Source organism: Danio aesculapii, chromosome 10, assembly GCF_903798145.1.
Source record: "Danio aesculapii chromosome 10, fDanAes4.1, whole genome shotgun sequence".
Taxonomy (NCBI): domain Eukaryota; kingdom Metazoa; phylum Chordata; class Actinopteri; order Cypriniformes; family Danionidae; genus Danio; species Danio aesculapii.
Genome location: NC_079444.1, coordinates 44,150,619 through 44,177,660, shown reverse-complemented (window position 1 = coordinate 44,177,660; position 27,042 = coordinate 44,150,619). Strand labels below are relative to the sequence as shown.

The following is a 27,042-nucleotide window of genomic DNA, read 5'->3' as shown; positions in this document are numbered from 1 at the left end:
TAAATAATAAAAATACTAACAATAAATACTTGAAATACTAATAAATAAAAATTGCCAATAAAATTAAATAAATACTTGAAATAAATACTAATAAATAATAATAAAAATAATACTAATAACTAATAAACATTACTAATAAAACTAAATAAATACTTGAAATACTAATAAATCATTAAATACTAATAATAAATACTTGAAATAAATACTAATAAATAAAAGTAGCTAACAACAATAAATAAATAGTTGAAATAAATACTACTAATAAAAAATACCAATACTAATAAAATAAATGCTTAAAATAAATACTAATAAATAATAAAACAATAAATACTTGAAATAAATGATAAATACCTATAAATAATAATAAAAAAAAATTTAAATAAATACTTATAAATAATTAAAAATACTAATAAATATAATAAATACCTGATATTATTAAACTATTTTTGCTACTTGAGCTAGTTCACATAATAAAACAAAACAAATACCCCCAAAAATGACAGCTGTGAAATGAATAATATAAACACACAGTAAACATAAACAAACCAATCTTAGAGGAAAACAAATTCCATCATTCAGATGGTACACCTGAAATGCATATATTAATAACTATATATTTATATAGAAGACAATATAGTTTTATAAATATTTATAAAAATAAACTATATAAAAACTTTATTGCTTACTATTAATTAATGTACAACTTAAACTAAAAATATTAAAAACAAACTGTATTTATAACCGTATTCATCTTAAGTATAAAATACAGGTGTGTATACTGTTATTTACTATTATTATTTAACAGGTATAATAACCACTTAGTTTCCTCTTTGTCCATATGGTTATCATTAAAATAATCAAATAAAAACTTAGAGTTTAGCTGAGTTTATAGTGCTGTCAGGAATACAATTCATTTAAAGACATCATAGTGCACATTAAAGGGTTAACCACAAATAAAACGTGATCACATGACACGAGCGCTCGCGCCGCTTCCTGTTTGCTGTTGCGAAACCAAACCCACCAGAGCCAAGATGGCGGCGCTTTTCAAAGCCCAGAGAGGTCAGTAGTGTTGCTGATTATTACTGCATGTTTTCAGCGGTGTCATTCACAGACCAGCAGCGACTCTCGCTGATCCACCGTCGCTAGATGCATCTGCAGGTCGTCATTAAACAGACCACTGCGGAAACCTTTTATCATTTATGCATAGTACACACATATTTGCACGACTGTCTAATACTTTTCTGTTGTTAAAAATGTAATGCACATTAATATAGAGCATGCTTGTTTATTTGTGCATGACGCTGTTCGGGTTGGCTTCAATTTCAGACAAATAATCAACAGGATAACAGGAATTCTGCATCTCTAATGGAGTTGATTGGACACTCGGAGCGGATTCTCGGTATAAACTCGCGAACTGAGAGATTAAATGAGGTTAACTATGAGGATTGAGCTGCTCGTGTGGTTTCGGGGGGGATTATTATCCTGTGTGTGGTAATCTTGACCCTCACAGCAGGACTGGTTTATTCAAAACAAATCACTCATGGTGAATTAAAGTGAAACTATTCAGGCTTAAATAAAAATACACGCCTTGTAAAGTTTGATTTGTTTAATATAACTAATTAGACGAACATATTTCTATGACTGAATGCTTTTTGTTGTTATATTATTGGTATTATAGCGCACAGACTCACTGTGACCTTTTACCTAGTTTACCCTGCTGGTTCTGCGCATGCGCATAAACTTAATACTCAGTTGATATTGTGAAAAAAGCTATTTATTTTTTGTAAAATGCTCTTTTAACAGATTTAATAGATTAATTAAGTGTGGATTTGAGTAATATTGTTTACTTTTTCTATAAAGGTCTGCAGCAATAAACAAGTCGAATGAATGAATAAATGAAATAAATATGGATTCTTAATTATCTGTATTGTTTTTACTAATAAATAAATTTAAATACGTTTTGACAAATGTGTTATAAAAATAAAATGCAATTCTCAACATTTCAGCTAAACGATTCAGTAAAATATAAGTTGGATATTTGTTAGGGACATTTAACATGTTTCTGTGTGTTGTTTCTTGTTCTCGGGATCTTTAATATATACTCAGGGCTGCTTCTGGCCAAAAGAGTGCCCCCTACAGAGGGAAATTTTACTGTGGTGCCCCCTACAGAGAAAAAAAAACACACAGTTGTAGTCAGAATTATTAGACCCCCTTTAATTAGTTTTTTCTTTTTAAATATTTCCCAAATGTTGAACAGAGCAACGACATTTCCTGAGAATATTTGTTCTTCTAGAGAAAGTCTTATTTGTTTTATTTCAGCTAGAATAAAAGCAGTTTGACATTTTTAAACACTATTTTAAAGTCAATATTATTAGCCCCTTTAAGCTGTATATTTTTGTTTCGATAGTCTACAGCAGTGTTTCCCAACCCTGTTCCTGAAGGCACACCAACAGTCCACATTTTCAACCTCTCCCTAATCAAACACACCTGAATCAGCTCAGCAGAACATTAGAAAAGACCCCAAAACCTGACACGAAGGGGTCAGATAATGGAGACATCCAAAATATGTACTGTTGGTGTGCCTCCAGGAACAGGGTTGGGAAACACTGGTCTACAGAACAAACCATCATTATACAATAACCTGCCTAATTACCCTAACCTGCCTAGTAAACCTAATTAACCTAGTTAAGCCTTTAAATGTCTCTTTAAGCTGAATAGAAGTGTCTTGAAGAATATCTAGTCTAATATTATTTACTGTCATCATGACAAAGAGAAAATAAATCAGTTATTAGAGATGAATTATTAAAACTATTATGATTAGAAATGTGCTGAAGAAATCTGCTCTTTGTTAAACAGAAATTGGGGGAAAAATAAACAGGGGGGCTAATAATTCTGACTTCAACTGTATATATTTAAACATTAATTTATTTTTATGTAAATATGCATGCAAATACTTCTAATTATAATTAAACATTGAAATATTTACAATAAATAACAATTAACATAAAAAACGCTGACATGTTTACAAAAGGTAAAGAATAAAACCCTCGCTCACTGAAAGAAGTGTTGCATGCAAAACTGTTGCAAACTATTTATTTGTGTTGAATTTAAACAAACAAATTCAATGTAATAATGTTCAACTTAATTTGTTTGTTTAAATTCAGCCCAAATAAATCGTTTACAACCACTTAACTTAAAAAAAATGAAGTAAATCCAAGGAATCATCTTTGAGTAATTGTTTTCAGTGTACCCTGTGTCTATATCAGTGCGGTGCTGGATCAGGCCACCTCATCTTCTTCTGTGACAAATTTCAGTATTAAACCTCCATGAACAATACAGAAGAAATTAGTAATTAAAAGTGAAACTCATTAAAACACTGGGCAAGTCCAGCTCTCTTCATAATGTGTCTAAACTACAGCCAACATGTGGATTTACTTTACACTATAATCTATGGTGACAAACACGGACCCTTACTTTCAATCAAAGACATTTTAAAGAATTAATGAGTGCATTTTTAAACAAAATCTGCCTGTTTAATACAGAAAATAAATTAAACATTAAAGAATTCTTGCAAGTAAATGGATAATGGCCTGTGACTTACAGTATTTTGACTCATTTTATATTATTGTTCTTTCAGAAATCACTGATTGAGTCTGTTTTCTTATTTCCTATTGTAATGTACAAAAATGAAAACAACTGGCCTGTTAAAAACAGACCAATCCACCGATGTGGAGACTAGAGAGACTTTATTGCGGTGATACAAGCAATAACAGCAGCAGTGGCGATTGAGCAAGAGGGGCACCTCAGCCAATGAGGGCAAAGGGGCAGTGGCTCTAACCACCAGGCCACGCCCTCTGTGCACGGCCCTGCCCCAGTATGTTTAATGGAGCTTCTGCGCTAGCCTGCTGATCCACAGGTGTGTGCGACTAGACGGCTTTTCATCTCGAGCAACTAAATGACCGCTGACGTCTATTTAATTAATTACATTACTGTAAAAGGAACCGTATAAAATGGAAAACAGTCACATAAACCGTTCACCGGAAGTTTATCAGCATGGGAAGAAACACTAGCTCCGCATGTTCCCTACTACTGATGCATTTCGTGTAACCTTTCAAAGAGCTCTGTTGCGGCATGCGTTACGTCCCTGCTGTTAAACGCCTAGGAGTGGGAGTAACAGTGAAAAGTTTTAAATGTTGGTTGGGGTGAGTGTGGATCAGTCCCCTGCCTTCACGATAACACACCAAATTCAAGAGAAATAATTAACAGAAATGTACAATAGTAAAACTAAACTGGGAAGGAAAAATAGACTTCAGGAGGGGGAAAGGACCAAAACAACAAACAAAAGTACCCTCTAGCTAGTTAGCGAGTAAAACTGTCTAAACTAGGGATGGCTGACGTGAAACTGACGTTTTGACACAGTGTCGAGATCCCAAAGTGCAAGTGTTTCGAAACACTGTACCGAAGCATGATCCGAAACACCCAGGTCACGTGACTAAAGTGTTTCGAAACACCTGGTCACGTGACTAAAGTGTTTCGAAACACCTGGTCACGTGACTAAAGTGTTTCGAAACACCTGGTCACGTGACTAAAGTGTTTCGAAACACCCGGTCACGTGACTAAAGTGTTTCGAAACACCCAGGTCACGTGACTAAAGTGTTTCGAAACACCCGGTCACGTGACTAAAGTGTTTCGAAACACCCGGTCACGTGACTAAAGTGTTTCGAAACACCCAGGTCACGTGACTAAAGTGTTTCGAAACACCTGGTCACGTGACTAAAGTGTTTCGAAACACCTGGTCACGTGACTAAAGTGTTTCGAAACACCCAGGTCACGTGACTAAAGTGTTTCGAAACACCCAGGTCACGTGACTAAAGTGTTTCGAAACACCCAGGTCACGTGACTAAAGTGTTTCGAAACACCCAGGTCACGTGACTAAAGTGTTTCGAAACACCCTGGTCACGTGACTAAAGTGTTTCGAAACACCTGGTCACGTGACTAAAGTGTTTCGAAACACCTGGTCACGTGACTAAAGTGTTTCGAAACACCTGGTCACGTGACTAAAGTGTTTCGAAACACCTGGTCACGTGACTAAAGTGTTTCGAAACACCCAGGTCACGTGACTAAAGTGTTTCGAAACACCTGGTCACGTGACTAAAGCGATTCAAAGCATCGATCAGTTCAGAAGCGATTCGAGACCTGAGAATCTGCATTTGACTGACAGGGTCAGTTGAAAATTTCTGTCTCGTATGGTCTAGCGGACCGTCCATGTGCGTGTTGTTACAGGCTTCAAATGACTTTTGGGTTCGATTCCTGACTTGTACAAATACTCCAAAATCATGATTTTATGTATTTTAATCATGCTACTGTTTATGGTGTAGTCTAGATAGGATACAGCTGCAGATACACCATCAATTTAGAGCGTCATTTTTGTAACTGTAAAACAATAATTAATATTTTACAGTACGGTGATGGTTGGGTTTAGGGTTGGGGTAGACGTTCATAAAATACAATAAATGGGAAATTTAATGAATAATATAAATAATTCTTGTTAACTTCTGTCCACAGCTGTATCTGATCTAACAACAGCCCTGTTTTATCACCAAAACAAGCCCTATTTATTCACAAAATGTTTATTCGGATGTCAGACCAATGTTGAAACAGAACGATGCACGAACAAAGCATCTCAAACTGATATTAAAGCATTTCAAAACAGCTACATCAGCCTGGATTCGAACCAACAATCCCCGTATGGTAGTCAGGAACCCTAACCACTCCACTATATCACTTGAGGATTCAATCTTACAAAGTGGGGTTTAATACCTCAATCTGCTCAATTGTTCTTTGCTGAAGCTGCTCCAGTGCAACACATAAAAATGACCACTAGGTGTCACCGTAAAGTGGGGTTTTGAAACATTTCGAAGCTTCAATACATTTGCTTCGTCTGTTTAAGTGTTTAATGAAGCCTCGCTTTGCCCACCACAAGTCTAAACCGACAAAGTAAAATTAAATCAACAACAGAAATGTACGCTAACTCCCTAACTAAACAGAAACAAGAGAAAAAGGGTTTTAGAAACAAAATGGCACCCACCTCCCTGCAGCTTCCAAACACAAAGTTCTTGTGGTTTCAATAGCTTTTACAGCAGATTTTCAACTTCAACAAGTTAAGCACAACAGCGATGATAATTTCTCAACAAAAACCACCAAGCAGGAGAGAGACCACACTCTGGAAGCAAGCTTCCATGTGGCTTGCAACTGGCAGGCTTTTAAGCTTGCCAGGCAACGAGTAGCAGGTGCAACCAATCAACTTCCTCTCTTCCACACCTAGCTGAGAAACAGGAAGAGAGAGAGAGAGAGAGAGAGAGAGAGAGACAGAGAGACAGAGAGAGACAGAGAGAGAGACCAAACACAATAATACATTCAAACACCATAGAATGTAACATGACAGCGGAAAATGAAACCGAATGCGTGCTGTCTGGCCCGGTTTGGCATGAAACGGAACGGTTCAGCATGATAGTGGAGAAACAGCTCTACTTATGTGTAGTTTTTTTTTTTTTTCAGGGTTTTCACCTTTAATTGATAGGACAGTAGAGAGTATTGACAGGAAAGTGTGGGGAGCAAAGACAGGGGAAGGATCAGCATAGGACCACGAGGCGGGAATCGAACTCGGGTCGCCGTAAGCACCGGAGTGCATGTGTCGATGCACTAACCACTACACCACTGGCGCCGACTTTATATATAGGTTTAAAAAAGCTCTTACATCCAGTGTTGTCCATATATATGATTGTTTATTTATGTAGCACCGTCGTCAGTGTACGAATTCTACATTGACCACCAGGGGGTGCACTTTTTTAGTAACGTCACTGCAGTTACAAGCTTCTGTCATTTATATATTTATTTAAAAGGTCGTGAACCCCCCCTATCTCAGCTTTTCAGTGTTTTGAGAGTTATTTAGTATATTCTGACCTATAGTATCCTCCGATTAACTATTTCATGTTCAACTATACATCTAATGTTACTTTATTTTAGGCTATTTGTAGAAACAAACACCTTGTTTAATGAAAAAATAGTCTTGTGAACACTTAAAACGTCCATCAGTGCTCTAAATCTGCCGGCTTCAGACTGATGAATGGATTTTTTATGCGTTCCCTATGGTATGATCCGTTATAGGGGTGGTCAAATGCATATTTATATTACTATTATTTTAATTATTAACAATATTGTTATGAAGTGAGGTATTTCTCAGTATTAAAGGGTTGTTCCCCGATATATCTTGTTTTGATTTCCTTCAGCAGGGACAAAGCATTAAATAGTGGGGTCAATTCCTCCCCAAACCTCCCTGTAATTCGCACCCTGACTGTGGTAGTGCTAAACACGACATCTTATTGCACTGTATATCCACACATGTAGCGCAGTGACAATAAAGCTCGTCTCGACTCGAGTCTTTTACCAATTTCTATAAGCTTTCTTGAGCTCTGACTTAATAAAAGTGCTGTCAGATGTAGACATACAGTGAGCAAGTTTAACCCAGCACACAGCATGGTTTTACATATTCAATAATTATAAAATATACATCATAAAAGCTGTTTGTTGTTTGTGCATCTTTAGGTTTGGTCTGAAACTTGACCACTAAGTGACGCAGGCATAAATCTAGAGGAATGACAATTAAGCTCAACTACACTTGAAGATGTAAGCGTGCTAATGTTGTCTTGTTTCTGTGTGTCTGAGCAGTGGTGATGGCGTTGGGTCGAGGCGTTCGGTGTTTAACCCAGCTGGCAGAGCTGCCGGAGCTGCATCAGATGATGAGGCAGACGTGTCGAGATTACGCACTAAAGGAGCTCGCGCCAATCGCTGCCCAGCTGGACAAAGAGCACAGGTTTCCAGCCAAACAGGTGAAAGAGCCACCACCGCTAGCTGTGTTTCCGTACACCTATATTTATGTGCATTTTGATAAGATGTGGCTCAGTGGTTAGCACTGTTGTCTGACAGCAAGAAGATTGCTGGTTTGAGTCCCGGCTGGGTCAGTTGGCGTTTCTGTGTGGAGTTTGCATGTTCTTCTCGTGATAGTGTGGGTTTCCTCCGGGTGCTCTGGTTTCCCCCACAGTCCAAACACATGCGCTATAGGGGAATTGATGAACCAAATATGGTCGTAGTGTATGGGTGTTTCCCAGTACTGGGTTGCAGCTTGAAGGGCATCCACTGCGTAAAACATATGTTGGAATAGTTGCTGGTTCATTCCACTGTGGCGACCCCTGATTAATTACTGGACTAAGCAGAAGGAAAATGAATGAATGAATGAAAAACAAATATATTTTTGAAAATGCACATGATAAAACACAACTGAGTAGGATAAACATGAAAAAATTTGCATAAACTATAAGGATAAAGGGTAATCTAGGATGGTTTTGTGCCCTGAGGAAGCTTGTCAGCTGAAAAGTGTTGGCATTTAATTTACTTCATTACATTTTCTCCTTTATCAGATGTTGCTGGAGTTTTTTTTTTAAACTACACTCACTGGCCACTTTATTAGGTACACCTGTCCAACTGTTTGTTAACACAAATTTCTAATCAGCCAATCACATGGCAGCAACTCAATGCATTTAGGCATGTAGACATGATCAAGACGATCTGCTGCAGTTCAAAGCGAGCATCAGAATGGGGAAGAAGGGATTTCAGTGACTTTGAACGTGGCATGGTTGTTGGTGCCAGACGGGCTGCTCTGAGTATTTCAGAAACTGCTGATCTACTGGGATTTTCACGCACAACCATCTCTAGGGTTTACAGAGAATGGTCCGACAAAGAGGAAATATCCAGTGAGCGGCAGTTCTGTGGGCGCAAATGCCTTGTTGATGCCAGAGACCAGAGGAGAATGGCCAGACTGGTTCCAGCTGATAGAAAGGCAACAGTTACTCAAATAAGCACTCGTTACAACCGAGGTCTGCAGAAGAGCATCTCTGAACACACAACACGTCCAACCTTGAGGCGGATGGGCTACAGCAGCAGAAGACCACACCGGGTGCCGCTCCTGTCAGCTAAGAACAGGAAACTGAGGCTACAATTCACACAGGCTCACCAAAACTGGACAATAGAAGATTGGAGAAACGTTGCCTGGTCTGATGAGTCTCCATTTCTGCTGCCACATTCGGATGGTCGGATCAGAATTTGGCCTCAACAACATGAAAGCATGGATCCATCCTGCCTTGTATCAGCGGTTCAGGCTGGTGGTGGTGTAATGGTGTGGGGGATATTTTCTTGGCACACTTTGGGTCCATTAGTACCAATTGAGCATGGTGTCAACACCACAGCCTACCTGAGTATTGTTGCTGACCATGTCCATCCCTTTATGAGCACAGTGTCTCCATCTTCTGATGGCTACTTCCAGCAGGATAACGCACCATGTCATAAAGCGTGAATCATCTCAGACTGGTTTCTTGATCATGACAATGAGTTCACTGTACTCAAATGGCCTCCACAGTCACCAGAGCTCAATCCAATAGAGCACTTTTGGGATGTGGTGGAACGAGAGATTGGCATCATGGATGTGCAGCCGACAAATCTGCAGCAACTGTGTGATGCTATCATGTCAATATGGAGCAAAATCTCTGAGGAATATTTCCAGTAGCTTGTTGAATCTCTGCCATGAAGGATTAAGGCAGCTCAGAAGGCCAAAAAGGGTCCAACTCGGTACTAGTAAGGTGTACCTAATAAAGTGGCCGGTGAGTGTCTATTTGCAATTCATCCATGCACCTTGTATGGTGGTTAAGTGCTCCAGACCTTCCCTTTACCATACAATATGAGAGAAACACATTTACTCTGTGCGTCAGTAAAGTGATGTGATTCAGTTTAAACATGCTAAAAATGTGCTTGATGTTTCCAGCACACTGTAAAACGTTGCGTCAGACTATTAGCTAACATTCATTCATTCATTCATTTTCGTTCGGCTTAGTCCCTTATTCATCAAGGGTCACCACAGCGGAATGAACCGTCAACTATTCCAGCATATGTTTTACGCCGTGGACGCCCTTCCAGCTGCAACCCAGTATTGGGAAACACCCATACACACTCATTCACACACACACACATACACTACAACCAATGTAGTTCATCAATTCCCCTATAGCACATGTGTTTGGACTGTGGGAAAAGCCGGAGCACCCGGAGGAAACCCACACCAACATGGGGAGAACATGCAAACTCTACACAGAAACGCCAACTGACCCAGCCGGGACTCGAACCAGCGAACTTCTTGCTGTGTTAACAGTGCTAACCAATGCTGCCATGAGAACCAGAGCTGTGTGTTGATAATGTGTGTTTGTCCTCATGGGTGTAGGTTCATGAGCTGGGAGCGCTGGGTGTGATGGCTGTGGAGGTGCCAGAGAGTCTGGGTGGAGCAGGAATGGATTATCTGGCCTACTGTCTGGCTGTGGAGGAGCTCAGCAGAGGATGTGCATCCACCGGCGTCATCGTCAGTGTTAATAATGTGAGTCGCTTTTTATTCTGTTAAAGTGCGCATGAACTGGAAGCTGCGACTGTTATTTTTTCCATATTGTGATGCAGTTCCTAGAGAAGTGGAATATTACATGAGAAAACAGTGGGCGTGGCTTGTTTTTTTTCTACTGTGAGCTGATTGGATGTAGTAAAGTGGGCGTTTCATTCACAAAGATGGGGAAAGGGGTTTGGGGAGAGTTATTACAACCTGACAGACTCCTCCCCCTCACCATTTCTGTTGTCATAGTGATGTCAAAACTGACTGTTGTACATGTTGTAGTCGCTGTACATTGGTCCAATTCTGAAGTTTGGCTCAGAGGAGCAGAAGAAGCAGTGGATTACACCCTTCACAACGGGGGAGAAAGTGGGATGTTTCGCTCTGAGTGAACCAGGTAAACACGACTGCATTTCCATCAGCTCTGGCTGTTATACACTATAAAGCTGGGCCGACCCTGTACATTTGGGAACCCTAAGCAGAATAATTTTGGGGCTCTACCTTGCTCTAAATAGTGGAGTATTACCATTGCAAACCGCTCCACAATGATTATTCAATTGACCTTTATTTGTATAGCGCTTATACAATGTAGATTGTGTCAAAGCAGCTTCACATAGAAGGTCACAGTAAATAGGAACAGTGTAGTTCAGTTTGTAGTGTTTAAGTTCAGTTCAGTTTAGCTCAGTTCAGTGTGGTTTAATAATCACTACTGAGAGTCCAAATACTGAAGAGCAAATCCAACGATGCGCAGCTCTACAGATCCTGAACCATGCAAGCCAGTGGTGACAGCAGAGAGGGAAAAAAAACTTCACTTATTATATTGCTTATTAAATACAATCAATGAAACAGAAAAGTAAAGCCTGAATAATTTTGGGGCTCTACCTTGCTCTAAATAGTAGAGTATTGCCATTGCAAACCGCCCGACAATGATTATATTGCTTATTAAATACAATCCATGAAACAGAAAAGTAAAGCCTGATTTCTTCCACTTAATAACTCTCTGAATGATTTGCACATTGTAAAACAGCACTGTTTCTGTCAACTAGCAGCTTCAAACATGAAGAATTAAACTATCTTTAATGAAGGGACCAGAGATTCCTACTCTGCGCCGTTCTGGAGTGTTTAAAACATATTTTATTAATTTAGCAAACATAAAAGGAAGATTTTTATAAAAGATTCAAGGTTGAGTTTTTTTGTTTGTTTGTTTTAATAAATTCCAAAAGGGAAATCCCTGCAATGAAACGACACTAAACAGTAATTAGCCAAAAGTAAAAATGCACTACTTCGTAATACTGAGCTCATTAAAACAACAACAACAACAACATGATTAACAATAATGCAAAGATTGATTCATAAATAGGAAAATCAATAAGGAAAATAATATAAAGTAAGCATGAAAAATATTCATATAAAAAAAAACCAGAAAAAGGGAGTCAGCAAATACTGGGGTAATGTTAATACCCAAACACAGACTTTATTATTCCCTTCAGTCTCCTGATCCGTACATTTGAGCTTATATTAAACTATGATTATTGAATTAGGACTTTTATAAACATGTCTCAGGAAAGAAACATTACCTGTGTGCAAAATATGTCAGTGACAGACACTTTCAAGAAACCAGGAAAAAAATCGAATATTTCGTGTAAGAAGACGACGTTTACTAATCTGCAATTGCCTATTATTAATAAATGTGCTAGTAGATTATGTCTTTAACATCATTATTTAGCACTTAAAATTGATGCTAAAAATGAATTGGTGGTCATCTCTTCTTGTCGTCATTTTCCCTCCTCAGTTTTTTCTACGTCTGAAGAATAACGTTAGTTTCGTTTAGTTTTCGCAGTCTAATTTACAAAATAAATCAGGTATATAATTGCAGGCAATGAAGCAAAGGCCATGGTTGAGTCTGTGCACAGGCTCACGTTCTTATGGCGACCGGTCGGTCTTGCAGGTTACCTTAGAAGAACAAACTCGAGCCACGAGAACACAACGCATATGAGAAATAAGATGCTGCGAGCTTCCTGTTGATCACATGACTTTTACACGAAAACAATTTCAACTTTAATAAAATTATATTTTTTATCTTTTCAGTGAAAATGTATAAATATTCAAGTACTTAATCACTGTCAATGAGGACAGTTTGTAAAATGCAAATAAAAAGGATTTCAGCAAGGACGAGGCTCGTGGCTTGGTTGAGGGGGCCCCCTAGTGGTGGCGGGGCCCTAAGCAGCCGCTTAGTTCGCTTATAGGGAGGGTCGGCTATGCTATTGACCTTATTCTACAATGCGGAAGTGCGCTCGTTTTTGCGATTGTTTTAGGACTTCTGATTCAGTTGCCTATGGGAGAAATGACTAGAAATAATAAACGGCAGAAAACGGTCAAACTACTCGCTCTACAAACAAGTGTTTGCATGACTATACATAAAAAGTAGAATAATATAATAAGAAAAGATCAGTTTGCAACATAAAGCAGCATTACGAGCTGTTTTTAACCTCTAAAAATGGATGGAAGTGAATGAGACCGGAAGTCTCGAGCCAAAAAGATTCAAATGGCTGCGCACGCTTGTACGCGGTGAATAGAGAACTGCGTTCATGGCTACATCTGCGACTTTAAAGGTCCCATGAAATTAAAATCAAGTTTTTTTTTTAGATGTTTAGTATCAGTGTTATTCGTTTTTAGGATATCTATAAGCTAGTGTGCCACAAATGTTGCATTTAGAAGATATAAAACTGATATAAACATGTAAAGCTTGTAGTTTGTCACTTCAGCTGAAATGGATCAACGGTAGAGCTGTGCCATTTGGGGAAAATATCTAATTGTGATTTTTCTGACAGATATTGCGATTGCGATTTAATTTTGTAGTCAAGCTTCGGGTCAATAATCTATCGTGGCAACAATTGTGCGACAGCTCTTAAAAATGACCTGTTTTTATTTAATGTCTGTGACTTTGAATTTAGCTAAATATTCCCGTATTACTGATGTCATGCTTTCTTTGATATTATTTCGTCTACTCATGCTTCTAAAGCAGCAGATGCCATTATCCCAAATGTCCGCGCATAGTTTGGTTGCGCAATTCTGATTGGGCAGAACAAAAGAGTGCTCACTCAATTGGTTAGTGAGACTGTCACACATAAACGGCAGACACACGTTTACTCTGGGCGTGTAAAATTAAATAATACATAAATATTTCATATCGCAGCCTCTTGTTATTAGCGTTTGCAATTCGATTACGATTAATCGCACAGCCCTAATCAACGGTTTATTCATGTCACCTCACACTACAGTCTCTTATTAAAGAGCCCATATTATGGCTTTTTGAAAATGCCCTTCCATGTAGTGTGTCACACAGCTCTAAGTGAAGTGAAATGTCCAGCTAAGGCTTAAATCTGTAAGTGTACAGTGTTTAAAACTATTGATTCATCTATAAAAGAGTCGACTCATAGTGCTTCAAACGAGTCGTCTTGATAACGAGTTATTAGGTGTTTCGCGATGACGCAGCCACGAAACACAAGTAGTTGCACGCGCAAGCCCGGGAGATTTGAAACCTGCGGCTCCGCCCACTAACAGAAAAAAGTCACACACACACACACAGAGACACACACAGACACCGGTAGAATGAAGTCACGCTGTGCAGATGGAGATTATTGACAGTTCACCCAAAGATGAAACCTTAGCATATAGCCTAGCCTTGAGCAGATCGAGAGCCTCTGGAAACTACCTGCTTACAAAGAAGACTTCATCAGTTTGTTAAAGGAAGGATCGGTAAAGACTGTCAGAACAAGGATCAGTGGATCATGAATCAGTTTCTTCCCCCATTTCACCAGTGTAAGTACGTGCGATTAAAATTGTTGCCTCGTTTACTCTAGCTTGCAAATTATGCATTTAGTTGTGTTTTGTTACTTGTAACCGCGTGTGCTGTATCAGGTTAACTCTTTATATTCTCATATCGCGTGTAAAGCCACGTTGAAAACGCGACGCGTTCAGCTTTGTTTATGGATAGTCAGCTATGTGTGTGTGTGTAATGTGTGTGTGTGTGGCTCCTCTGAGGACGGTCGTTTGTGTGAGTGTCTCCTCTTAGGAGGTTGATGTGTGTGTGTGCGTGTCTCTGAATAGGGTAAAGCTCTAGGCAAAGGGTGATCAAAGGGACCCGTTTGTAAAGTGAGGACTTTAGGGGGTGTCGCGGTTGAAATCTTAGGGTTGTAATCGCGGATGTAACTGAGGACGCGGAGGGGGAGGGAGGTGTCGCCGCCGCGCCGTCTCTATTCTGGACGCGCCGGCCCTGTGTGTGTAAAAAGAGCAAGTAAACTGCTAGGACATATCCTCGCCAGTTCTTGGACTTTTTGCTTGATAAAATAGTTAGTCGTCAGTATTTTCTAGTCCATCGTCTGTACATTCACCCACTGGCAGCCAAAATCCACTATGAAGCGTGTGTACACTGTGACTACTTTTATATTGTTGATAATCTGCTGGGCATTTCACTCTGTCTCGCCCTGAAGCCTGTCAGTGTCGTCGACCAATCGCAGCAGCCTGTCATTGGTCCAATCAGCGCAGATTAGCTTCGCGCTGAGGACGGGTTTGGGTACAAATGAATCGCTGAACGATTCATATGGGAGTCACTGGGATAACTAGGTAAAAATAAATGCATATTATAAGACCATCAAAGTGTTGTTTGACCTTGCATGCATATTAGACTGTTGTTGGAGACCCTTACAACCTAAATATGACCCTATTTCATCTATAATATGGGCTCTTTAAATCTTGACCAATCAAGCCCCGCCCCCTTCAAGACACTTCTCATTTGCTTTTTATTTGATTCGCTTGAGCTCAACCACTCTCGCTGGCACATTATTGGCTGTTTTTAAAAAGGGGAGGAGCTACACTATATCCCTCCCTCTCTTTATGAAATGTTTCAAAGCACTTCACGTGACCAATTTATACTTCTGCATCGAGTGCATGTAGTAGGTCTGGTGAAGTGTTGTCAAAAATATCAATATAGTGATGAATATCCACATTTTTACAACAATACAATCTTGCTATTGGTAAGAACCTATACTGGCTTTACATTGATTTTTAAATGTAAACGCTGGCTGCAGAGCCAAGTGCTTAGCATAACATGTGGCGCTTAAAATTGACAGCAACAGAAAATACATTAAGCTGGCGTTTCTGCCACGCGAAAACACTTCGGTGGACATGCAGCCTAAATGCTCACAACGGCATTGGCTACATGCAAGCGATACGCCACGTGGTACGGCAGTCACTCAACACTGAAGTATAAATTAGCCTTTAGTGAGTGTTTCTGTTTTTGTGTGGTGTTAAATGCTCTGCTGAAGATGTGTGTTTGCTATGAAGGAAACGGCAGTGACGCGGGGGCGGCGTCGACATTAGCGCGGCAGGAGGGAAACGAGTGGGTTCTCAATGGAACCAAAGCCTGGATCACCAACTGCTGGGACGCTTCTGCCACTGTCGTCTTCGCCACTACAGACAAAAGCCTCAAACACAAGGTGAAAATAATTAGTTTTATACTTTCTATACAGTTTAATTGTAATTAAAGGCTTTACATCTCAGAAAAAATGTGATCAGCTGACATTATTTGATTTTAGGTGTTCATTATGGGTGCAATAGCACACGAAATTCACAGTTTAAGACACTTTTACTATGGTTAAGGGAGAAAAAGTGCAAAAACTGGTTGTCATTTCTGTTATTTTAAAGTTAAAACAAATTTACATTAAAAAAATATATAAAGAAATGTTGTTTTTTAATAAATAAAATAAATATTTGTAAAAAATCTGAAAATTTAAATGAAATCTCCTTTTAATAAGTCAGTCATTCATTTTCCTTCGGCTTAGTTCCTTTATTAATCAGGGGTCGCCACAGCAGAATGAACCGCCGACTTATACAGCATAAGTTTTACACAGCGGATGCCCTTCCAGCCACAACCCAACACTGGGAAACACCCATGAACTCTTGCATTCACACACATACACTAGGGCCAAACATGCAAGCTCCACACAAAAATGCCAACTGACCCAGCCGGACTTGTGTGTGAGGCGATTGTGCTACCCACTGCGCCACCTAGATGCCAAATCCCTTTAATAATATATTACAATCAGGGATGGGTTATTTAGGCATATGTAGATATGGACAATATTTCGGTCATTTAAAAAACCCCAATTTTAAGCGTTTGCTGCATGAATTAAAAACATACACACCATTTTTAGAAACTGTGGCAATTAGGTTTATATAGATAATGGTGGGCTGCGATGTCAAGCAATTATCAATGATTGTATGACTCAATCACATGTCTTTATAATGTGCAAAAAGCTTAAAATGCTCTGAGATTTTGCTCATGCAGACAAGTGTAAGCACTTAATATGTGTGTGTAGGAATTAAGGATGAGCATCCTGGACGAGCTCTGATTCCAATGCTTTCAGTTTACCTATACATGTCTCTTTCAGTTTAAACTGATTTGAGCTATATTTGTATTTAGCACACAATGTTAATAATGTGAACACCCCTAGTATTCACAGAATAGTCCTAGATAATACATTTAAACATTTGCATTTATATTCATTCATTGCTCAGATGCTAATTGTTTTGTTATTGTTGTAATTCAGGGGATTAGTGCCTTCCTAGTGCCGATGCCTCATCCGGGGCTGTCTTTAGGGAAGAAAGAAGACAAACTGGGAATTCGAGCTTCATCCACTGCCAACATTATTCTGGAGGACTGTCGCATCCCGCTCGGAAACATGCTGGGGGAGCGAGGAATGGGCTTTAAGATTGCAATGGTGCTTTTCTCTAATATGTCAACAGCATTCATTCTAGGGTTGCACGATATATTTGCTTTCAGCATCGATATCGCATTGTGTGAATCTGCAATATTCACAATGCTGTATGACAAGCAGCTTCACGTGAATTTAAACCATTTAAATAAATACACAGTACATTTGGGCACAAGAAATTAATTAAAGATTAGTTGTGTTTATTTATTTATACAATAAAGACTATAATGTGTTGCTTTACATTTGATTATTGAATTTCTTTAACTCAATACTGTTAGACTCCACCGAAAACCATTAAGCGATGTTTATTACGTTTGTTTTCATCTGTGCTTTAATTGATTTTATTTTGTATCTATATTTTTGTACATTTTATGCAGATGCACGCTAGTAAAAAATCATCTCTATTAATGTAAAATTATTAATTCTTTCATATCGCAAAATATTTAGGATAAAACTAAATATTCCAATGTCAGATTTTTCCAATATCATGCAGCCCTTAAAATGTTTTCATTAAATATTTCATTCACTCTTAAAATGCATGTTATTTTATTATATTTCTTTATTTAACCAGATAAAAAACCCATTGAGATCAAGATCTCATTTACAAGGGTGACCTGGCCAAGAGGTCTGCAACACACGACTTATGAAAAAACTAAAAATTAAATATAATAATAATATTATTATTAATAATAAATAGAAAATCAATATAGTGTAAAAACAGATCAGTTGTTCAGCTTTACCACATTTCAATAAATTAAACACACATACATTGAGAAATGGACTGTTGTTGTTTATTAAAAAGGATCAAGCGAAACGATGTCATTGGGATGAGCTCAGATATTTTTAGTTCAGACTAGTTCAGAGTATTCCAGGATGAGGAGGCGGCTTGACTAAAGGCTTGCCTCTCTATTTCAGTTCGAACCCGGAGGACAGTATTTACTGCTAATTTAATTAGGGATGGGCGATATTAACTTTAAATTGACCAAATTTTCTGTTTGTTTATTGCAATAAATAATATCAATGATGATAATTCAAGTGCATCCACAGAGAGTCAAAAAACAACTTGTGTATCTGAATTCAGCCTAAAACGAGAGACTTTTTATGCGTTTGGTCAGTGTGTTCATTATGTTCTTTTATATTTAGAAATGTGTTGAGTACAAATCTACTTTCCGTTAAATAGATATTGGGAAAACAAATATACAGGGGGCTAATAATTCTTGACTATATCACTGTTGTGTAAATGTAGCCTTAGAGAGAAGTATTATCTTTTCCATTTTAATTGTTTTCCAAAAACTGGATGTTGTGAACACACAATGTAATATCTGTTTCGCTTATATTGGATGCTAGAGGGCGCCCTCGTGCATAACTAATACACGATTGCACCAGTTATCTGTGTTGTCCAGTCGAGACTAAAGACTGTTTATTGCTGTGCTAATAGATTTATCACTGTAAAGAAGGCTATTTGATTTGGAAACCATGTCTGCTCATGAAAAGGCGTGATTTTAAACGCTTGACTGATGTTATGAGGTGAATAGTAAAAGTATGCCAGTAAATTGTACAAAATTTGCACAGGCACTACTATAGTACATTTATTTATTTATTCTCCAGGTTGATTTGTTTTGTACAGCCCTGACCAAGCCGGTCCCAAATGGTTTGATTTATTGATATTAATCACTGGAAGACAAATTCTTATTGTGGGGAGAATATTTACTAGTATATCTCATCGCCCATTCCTAGTTTTAATTGAGTTCTACAATTACAGCATGTTTACATTTGTGTTGTGTGTTCATCTACTACTTGTAATACTTGTAAATAATTAATGGTTTTCCGCTCAGCAAACTTTGGACAGCGGGCGGCTCGGGATCGCTGCACAAGCTCTGGGTATCGCACAGGCGGCGCTGGACTGTGCTGCCGATTACGCTCATAAACGAACAGCTTTCGGGGCTCCTATTGGGAAACTGCAGGCAATCCAGGTAATACACTGACTGGAACTCAATACAAACACATTTGTGTGACATTTACTAACAAGTTTATTATTTTTATCTGGGCTGATTCACATTAAAGCACACCTATTATGCAAAAATCACTTTTATAAGGGGTTTAAACACAATTGTGCATCAGAAGTGTGTGAATATAATCCGCTTCTAATGGTAAAACAATTATTAATTGTATTTGCTATAATCAGACTTGATGAAAACAGTCTGCAGATACACTTTGATCGACATTTTCCCTTTGTACGTGTCATCAAAGAGAGAAAGCCCCGCCCACTAGTGCCCATCTCTCCCTGAATAGCATAGTGAGTCTTTTGAATCTGCCACTATGCTGACACACAGGCATTTGTAGCTCCGCCCTCTTCTTAAAAGAGCACAATCTCATTTGAATTTAAAGTGACAGTCAAAAGCCTATAAAAGGGAGTTTCAGAGATTTAGAAAACATTTTGTGTGTGCTATTTTGAGCTGAAACTTTACTACACACACTAGGGGCATCAGAGACGCATTTTACATCTTGTAAAAAGGAGCAGAATAGGTGCCCTTTAAAGTCAGAGTGAACTAAGTTGCTGATGCTTTTACGTCAGTATGATGATGCATGTCTAACTGAAACACTATTGAGTAGGTGGCGGGGTTTTATTTTTTAGCTCCTCCTCTTATCTTTCACTTGCAGCAAACTAACAGTTTGAGGGGTGTGGCTAAGCAAATTTCGGCCAATCAAAGACGCACTGCCTTTCCAGAGTAGAAGCAGATTTTAATTAAAGAAAACCAAATCGTTAATCAGTGGAATAGCTTGCACAGATTAATTATTCACCTTAGAACCAACAAAGTGCGCTAGCAAAATAAACATGGTGGATTTAGATTTCATGCAGACTTTAAGCCTTGTCATGTGAACGTCCTTTGGAAATCTTTGTTGTTGTTTTGTGTAAATGTTGTTTATTTAGAAGCAAAATTTAAAATGTTTACATTTTAATAATAAATTAATACAGTAAGAGTCTGTGAGTTTCTCATTTGTTGTAATTCCTCTATGAACATCTCTCTCTGTCCTGGATGAGCATTAAGTTTGTCTATAAATGTATCTTTCAGTTTAAACTGGCAGACATGGCCGTGGCTATAGAGAGCGCTCGACTGCTCACCTGGAAAGCTGCACTGCTGCGCGATGCAAAAAAAACATTTACTAAGGTTAGTGTGTTTTCTCATTGCAGACTGTTGGAAACTGCTTGGTAAATCCAGTTTGTTCATATTCAAGGCTAGTGTACTTCAGTGGTACAGTGAACGTCATTATATCTCAACAAAAACACTAAATATTTGGAGCACAATAAACATTTGGTACACTTTAGTAACTGCCTGGAGACACACAAAAATGGAACAAACATTTGGAACATAGCAACTGCATGGCAACACAATAAAACCATGTGGAACATAGAAACTGCATAGCAACACAATAAAAGCATCTGGAATATAGCAACTAAACAAAAACATTTGGAACATGACAAATGTATAACAGCAAAAGCATTTGGAACAGCAACTGCATAGCAGCATACTACAAACATTTGGAACGCATATTGGAATATAGCAACACAATAAAAATGTCTTTAACAAAGCAACACAACAAAAACATTTGTTACATAGCAATTGCATAGCATAAATGCATTTGTTACATAGCAATTGCACAGCAACATACTTTAGATATTTGGAACAGCACCTGCATAGCAACTAGGGTAGAGCGATGTCGATTGGTCAAAAAAACTGCATAGCAACACACAAGATATTTGGAATAGCAACTGCATAGCAACAAACTAAAGACATTTGAAACATATTTGGAACATAGCAACACAATAAAAACATTAGGTACACAGCGGCACAACAAAATCATGTGGAACATACCTATAATAACTGAATAGCAACACACTAAAGAGATTTACAACTGGAACTGCTTTGGAACAAACTAAAGACATTTGGAACATATTTGAACACAGCAACACAACAAAAGCATTTGGAACATAGCAACTGCATAACAACACACTAAAAACATTTGGAACACAGCAACTGCATAGCAACATACTGAAGACGTTTGGAACGTATTTGGAACATAATAACTGCATAGCAACACAATAAAAGCATTTTGAACATAGCAACTGCATGGCAACACAATAAAAGCATTTGGAACATAGCAACTGCATAGCAACACACTAAAGACATTTGGAACGTATTTGGAACATAGCAACTGCATAGCAACACCATGAAAGCATTTGGAACATAGCAACTGCATAGCAACATACTAAAGACATTTGGAACGTATTTGGAACATAGCAACTGCATAGCAACATACTAAAGACATTTGAAATGTATCTGGAACATACTACATAGTAACACAATAAAAGCATTTTGAACATAGCAACTGCATGGCAACACAATAAAAGCATTTGGAACATAGCAACTGCATAGCAACACAATAAAAACATTAGGTACATGGCAACACTAAAAGCATGTGGTGCATAGCAACACACTAACGAGATTTGAAACAGCAACTGCATATAAACACACTAAAGACATTTGGAACGTATTTGGAACATAGCAACTGCACAGCAACACCATGAAAGCATTTGGAACATAGCAACTGCACAGCAACACCATGAAAGCATTTGGAACATAGCAACTGCATGGCAACACAATAAAAGCATTTGTTACATAGCAACTGCATAGCAACATACTAAAGACATTTGAAATGTATTTGGAACATTGCAACTACATAGCAACACAATAAAAGCATTTTGAACATAGCAACTGCATAGAAACACATTAAAGACATTTGAAACAGCAACTGCATAGAAACACATTAAAGACATTTGGAATGTATTTGGAACATAGCAACTGCATAGCAACACTATGAAAGCATTTGGAACATAGCAACATACTAAAGGCATTTGGAACGTATTTGGAACATAGCAACTGCATAGCAACACAATAAAATCATTTTGAACATAGCAACTGCATGGCAACACAATAAAAGCATTTTGAACATAGCAACTGCATGGCAACACAATAAAAGCATTTGTTCCATAGCAACTGCATAGAAACATACTAAAGACATTTGGAACGTATTTGGAACATAGCAACTGTATAGCAACACCATGAAGGCATTTGGAACATAGCAACTGCATGGCAACACAATAAAAGCATTTGTTACATAGCAAATGCATAGCAAAATACTAAAGACATATGAAATGTATTTGGAACATAGCAACTACATAGTAACACAATAAAAGCATTTTGAACATAGCAACTGCATGGCAACACAATAAAAGCATTTGGAACATAGCAACTGCATAGCAACACAATAAAAACATTAGGTACATGGCAACACAATAAAAGCATGTGGAACATAGCAACTGCATAGCAACACACTAAAGAGATTTGAAACAGCAACTGCATAGCAACACACTAAAGACATTTAGAATGTATTTGGAACATAGCAACTGCATAGCAACACCATGAAAGCATTTGGATCATAGCAACTACATAGCTACATACTGAAGGCATTTGGAATGTATTTGGAACATAGCAACTGCATAGCAACACAATAAAAGCATTTTGAACATAGCAACTGCATGGCAACACAATAAAGTCATTTGTTACATAGCAACTGCATAGCAACATACTAAAGACATTTGGAATGTATTTGGAACATAGCAACTACATAGCAACACAATAAAAGCATTTTAAACATACAGTAGCAACTGCATGGCAACACAATAAAAGCATTTGTAACATAGCAACGCAGTAAAAACATTAGGTACATGGCAACACAATAAAAGCATGTGGAACATAGCAACTGCATAGCAACACACTAAAGAGATTTGAAACAGCAACTGCATAGCAACCCACTAAAGCCATTTGGAACGTATTTGGAACATAGCAACTGCATAGCAACACCATGAAAGCATTTGGAACATAGCAACTGCATAGCAACACAATAAAAACATTAGGTACATGGCAACACAATAAAAGCATGTGGAACATAGCAACTGCATAGCAACACACTAAAGAGATTTGAAACAGCAACTGCATAGCAACACACTAAAGACATTTAGAATGTATTTGGAACATAGCAACTGCATAGCAACACCATGAAAGCATTTGGAACATAGCAACTGCATAGCAACACAATAAAAACATTAGGTACATGGCAACACAATAAAAGCATGTGGAACATAGCAACTGCATAGCAACACACTAAAGAGATTTGAAACAGCAACTGCATAGCAACACACTAAAGACATTTAGAATGTATTTGGAACATAGCAACTGCATAGCAACACCATGAAAGCATTTGGATCATAGCAACTACATAGCTACATACTGAAGGCATTTGGAATGTATTTGGAACATAGCAACTGCATAGCAACACAATAAAAGCATTTTGAACATAGCAACTGCATGGCAACACAATAAAGTCATTTGTTACATAGCAACTGCATAGCAACATACTAAAGACATTTGGAATGTATTTGGAACATAGCAACTACATAGCAACACAATAAAAGCATTTTAAACATACAGTAGCAACTGCATGGCAACACAATAAAAGCATTTGTAACATAGCAACGCAGTAAAAACATTAGGTACATGGCAACACAATAAAAGCATGTGGAACATAGCAACTGCATAGCAACACACTAAAGAGATTTGAAACAGCAACTGCATAGCAACCCACTAAAGCCATTTGGAACGTATTTGGAACATAGCAACTGCATAGCAACACCATGAAAGCATTTGGAACATAGCAACTACATAGCAACATACTAAAGACATTTGGAACGTATTTGGAACATAGCAACTGCATGGCAACACAACAAAAGCATTTGTTACATAGCAACTGCATAGCAAAATACTAAAGACATTTGAAATGTATTTGGAACATAGCAACTACATAGTAACACAATAAAAGCATTTTGAACATAGCAACTGCATGGCAACACAATAAAAGCATTTGTTACATAGCAACTGCATAGCAACACAATAAAAACATTAGGTACATGGCAACAAAATAAAAGCATGTGGAACATAGCAACTGCATAGCAACACACTAAAGAGATTTAAAACAGCAACTGCATAGCAACACACTAAAGAGATTTAAAACAGCAACTGCATAGCAACACACTAAAGAGATTTAAAACAGCAACTGCATAGCAACACACTAAAGACATTTGGAACGTATTTGGAACATAGCAACTGCATAGCAACACCATGAAAGCATTTGGAACATAGCAACCACATAGCAACACACTAAAGAGATTTGGAACAGCAACTGCATAGCAACACACTAAACTCGGAATATACTAGAAACTGCATAGCACCATAATAAAAACACATTTGAAACACATTGCAATGATTTGGAACACCAAAAGCTTTTGGGTCATCTTAGCAATTCCCTATACACATTAGTAATATGTTGCATGTGCCTAACAACACAAAAACTGAAACAGTCTAAAAAGTTCTGCATAGCGACATACCATAAAACACATCTTTTCTTCTGCATATGCAACGTCCCAACAAGGAGCTTTAAATCTGTATAATAAATATTATTTATATGTGTTTTGATTTGTTCTCCAGGAAGCTGCCATGGCCAAACTGGCAGCATCTGAAGCTGCTACTTTTGCCTCTCATCAGGTAAGGCATCGTGAACATTCTTAATGGTTAATATATATATTTATAGGTCATCGGGGAACTAAAATCAGTATTGTGTTTGATTATGAAGGCTATCCAAGTGCTTGGAGGAATGGGTTACGTGACAGATATGCCTGCTGAGAGACACTACAGAGACGCCCGCATCACTGAGATCTACGAGGGAACCAGCGAGATCCAGAGGCTGGTCATCGCAAACAACATCCTTAAAGAGTACCAGCAATAGGAGAGCTGATGTTTAACCTGTCACTGTGCCTGGATTGGCTGATGGGGTCGGTCACATGATCTCAGGACTGTATCATTGTGACTGGTCAGTGCTGAATGAAGATGTTTTTGAAGTGCATTTGCTTATTTGTGCCACAAGAGTGCAGTAGAGCGTCCGGATCTTCTGTATGGGTCAGAAGGACTAACCACAGTTCAACTGAAAGAACCTTACTTGCTGATTTCACTGGGAATGTAAATGCATATCTGACTGTACATAATGAGTGCTATGTATTTCTTATGCATTTTAAAATAAATAAATGATGTCAAATTTAGTGCTGCAAATCACTTGACGTGTTATTTAAATGCCATATTCTTAATATCATTCTAACAGGATTAATCTGCAGCAAATGCAGTTGATATATCATTTTTATATATGTTCATTTTTTTTTTGTATGGTTATACTTCAATTTTGCACATTTAAAAATGTATTAACCACATAAATATTGAGTTGAAAAATGTACATGAATGTCTTCATGTTTTCTCTTATTAATGAAGAGAATGATTCACTTATTTTGCTTATTGCTTACTATAGTAAAACTTTTTATTTCTGGATTTCGGTAAAAACGTTTGTTTGCATATGGTTATAAATAAAAATTACTTTAAGCCCCTGAAATGGCAAGTTGGATGTAAGAAATGAAGTAAAAATCTGAACTAATAACCCCCCCCCCCCCCCCCCCCCCCCCCCGCCGGTTGATCTGTGATTCGTACATATCACAACCCATGGTTCGGAACACACATGACCCATAGATCAATACTTTTTTTTAACTTGCAGATTAATCCTAAATTTGTAAAGATCACAGAGAGATCGTCTCTCACGTCATTTAAATGTATGAAAGCATTTCGCCTTTCCTGTAAAATATAATGATGACAGAAGAAGTTGTGGTGGGTTATTCAGGATGTGGTGGGTTTCTTAGGTTATTAAAGGTGTTTTTTGTCACTACTTGTTCAGCCGCCATTAATGCATTCAGTGCAAGCTGCACGATTAAGCATTAACAGATCAGGATCTCAACACCCATGCAACATCAACAATAAATGATGGAGATTTGCATATGTTTATTAATCCTAAGAGATTCAGTATTTAGTGTTTTGAGTTAGTTATGAATTTACAAACAGTCAAATAACACAGAAGAACTGGGAGAACAGTGTATAGTTTAGATAAAACCACTGATGTTTATGGTGAAGATTAAAATCACCGTCATATGCATTTAACGACGCTCAAAAATGAAAGTTGTAGGCAGCAGTTACATTATTTCACCAATAGGTGACCATCAAAAATACACCACTGAATAATTCTTTAGAAATGATCATCTAGCAATGAAACAGGTTTATGAGTGAAGAACTGAATCATTTATTGAAGATGAGACTAAAAATAAATATGGGTTGTACAGATGATAATGTTAGATTTCTACATTTAGCGTTATCAGCAACAGTACTGAATATTTTACAGTTTATTTTTAATCAACTGATTATTTCTTAATTTGTAATAAAATGACAGATTTTCAGTTCTGTTTGCTGAAGCCAAAAGTGTCTTGCAGTGCTGTTTCTGTAATAAATGGAAAGCAAATTAAATTTGTCTCCTCCCCTTTTTGGCTGATCAGAAAAATGGTCCGATCCATGACTAACTAACATAATGTGATCCGAACCGGGAGATTTGTGATCTGTTACACCAGTGTTTCCCAACCCTGTTCCTGAAGACACACCATCAGTCCACATTTTCGACCTCTCCCTAATCAAACACACCTGAATCATCTTATCATAACATCAGAAGAGACTCCAAAACCTGAAATGAATGGGTCAGATAATGGAGACATCCAAAATATGTACTGTTGGTGTGCCTCCAGGAACA

At 37.9% G+C, this 27,042-nt stretch overlaps 1 protein-coding gene across 1 annotated transcript; it reads left to right on the top strand.

Moving 5' to 3' along the window:
- The first annotated feature begins 978 nt into the window (after positions 1–978).
- acads (acyl-CoA dehydrogenase short chain) lies at positions 979–25,468 on the top strand. The gene is made up of 10 exons (XM_056466675.1): positions 979–1,059; positions 7,729–7,889; positions 10,328–10,477; positions 10,766–10,877; positions 15,827–15,978; positions 17,092–17,262; positions 19,092–19,229; positions 20,331–20,426; positions 24,861–24,917; positions 25,006–25,468. Exons 1-10 carry the CDS (start codon positions 1,032–1,034, stop codon positions 25,156–25,158), a joined length of 1,218 nt encoding a protein of 405 aa, XP_056322650.1. The 5' UTR covers positions 979–1,031; the 3' UTR covers positions 25,159–25,468.
- The last annotated feature ends 1,574 nt before the right edge of the window (positions 25,469–27,042 follow it).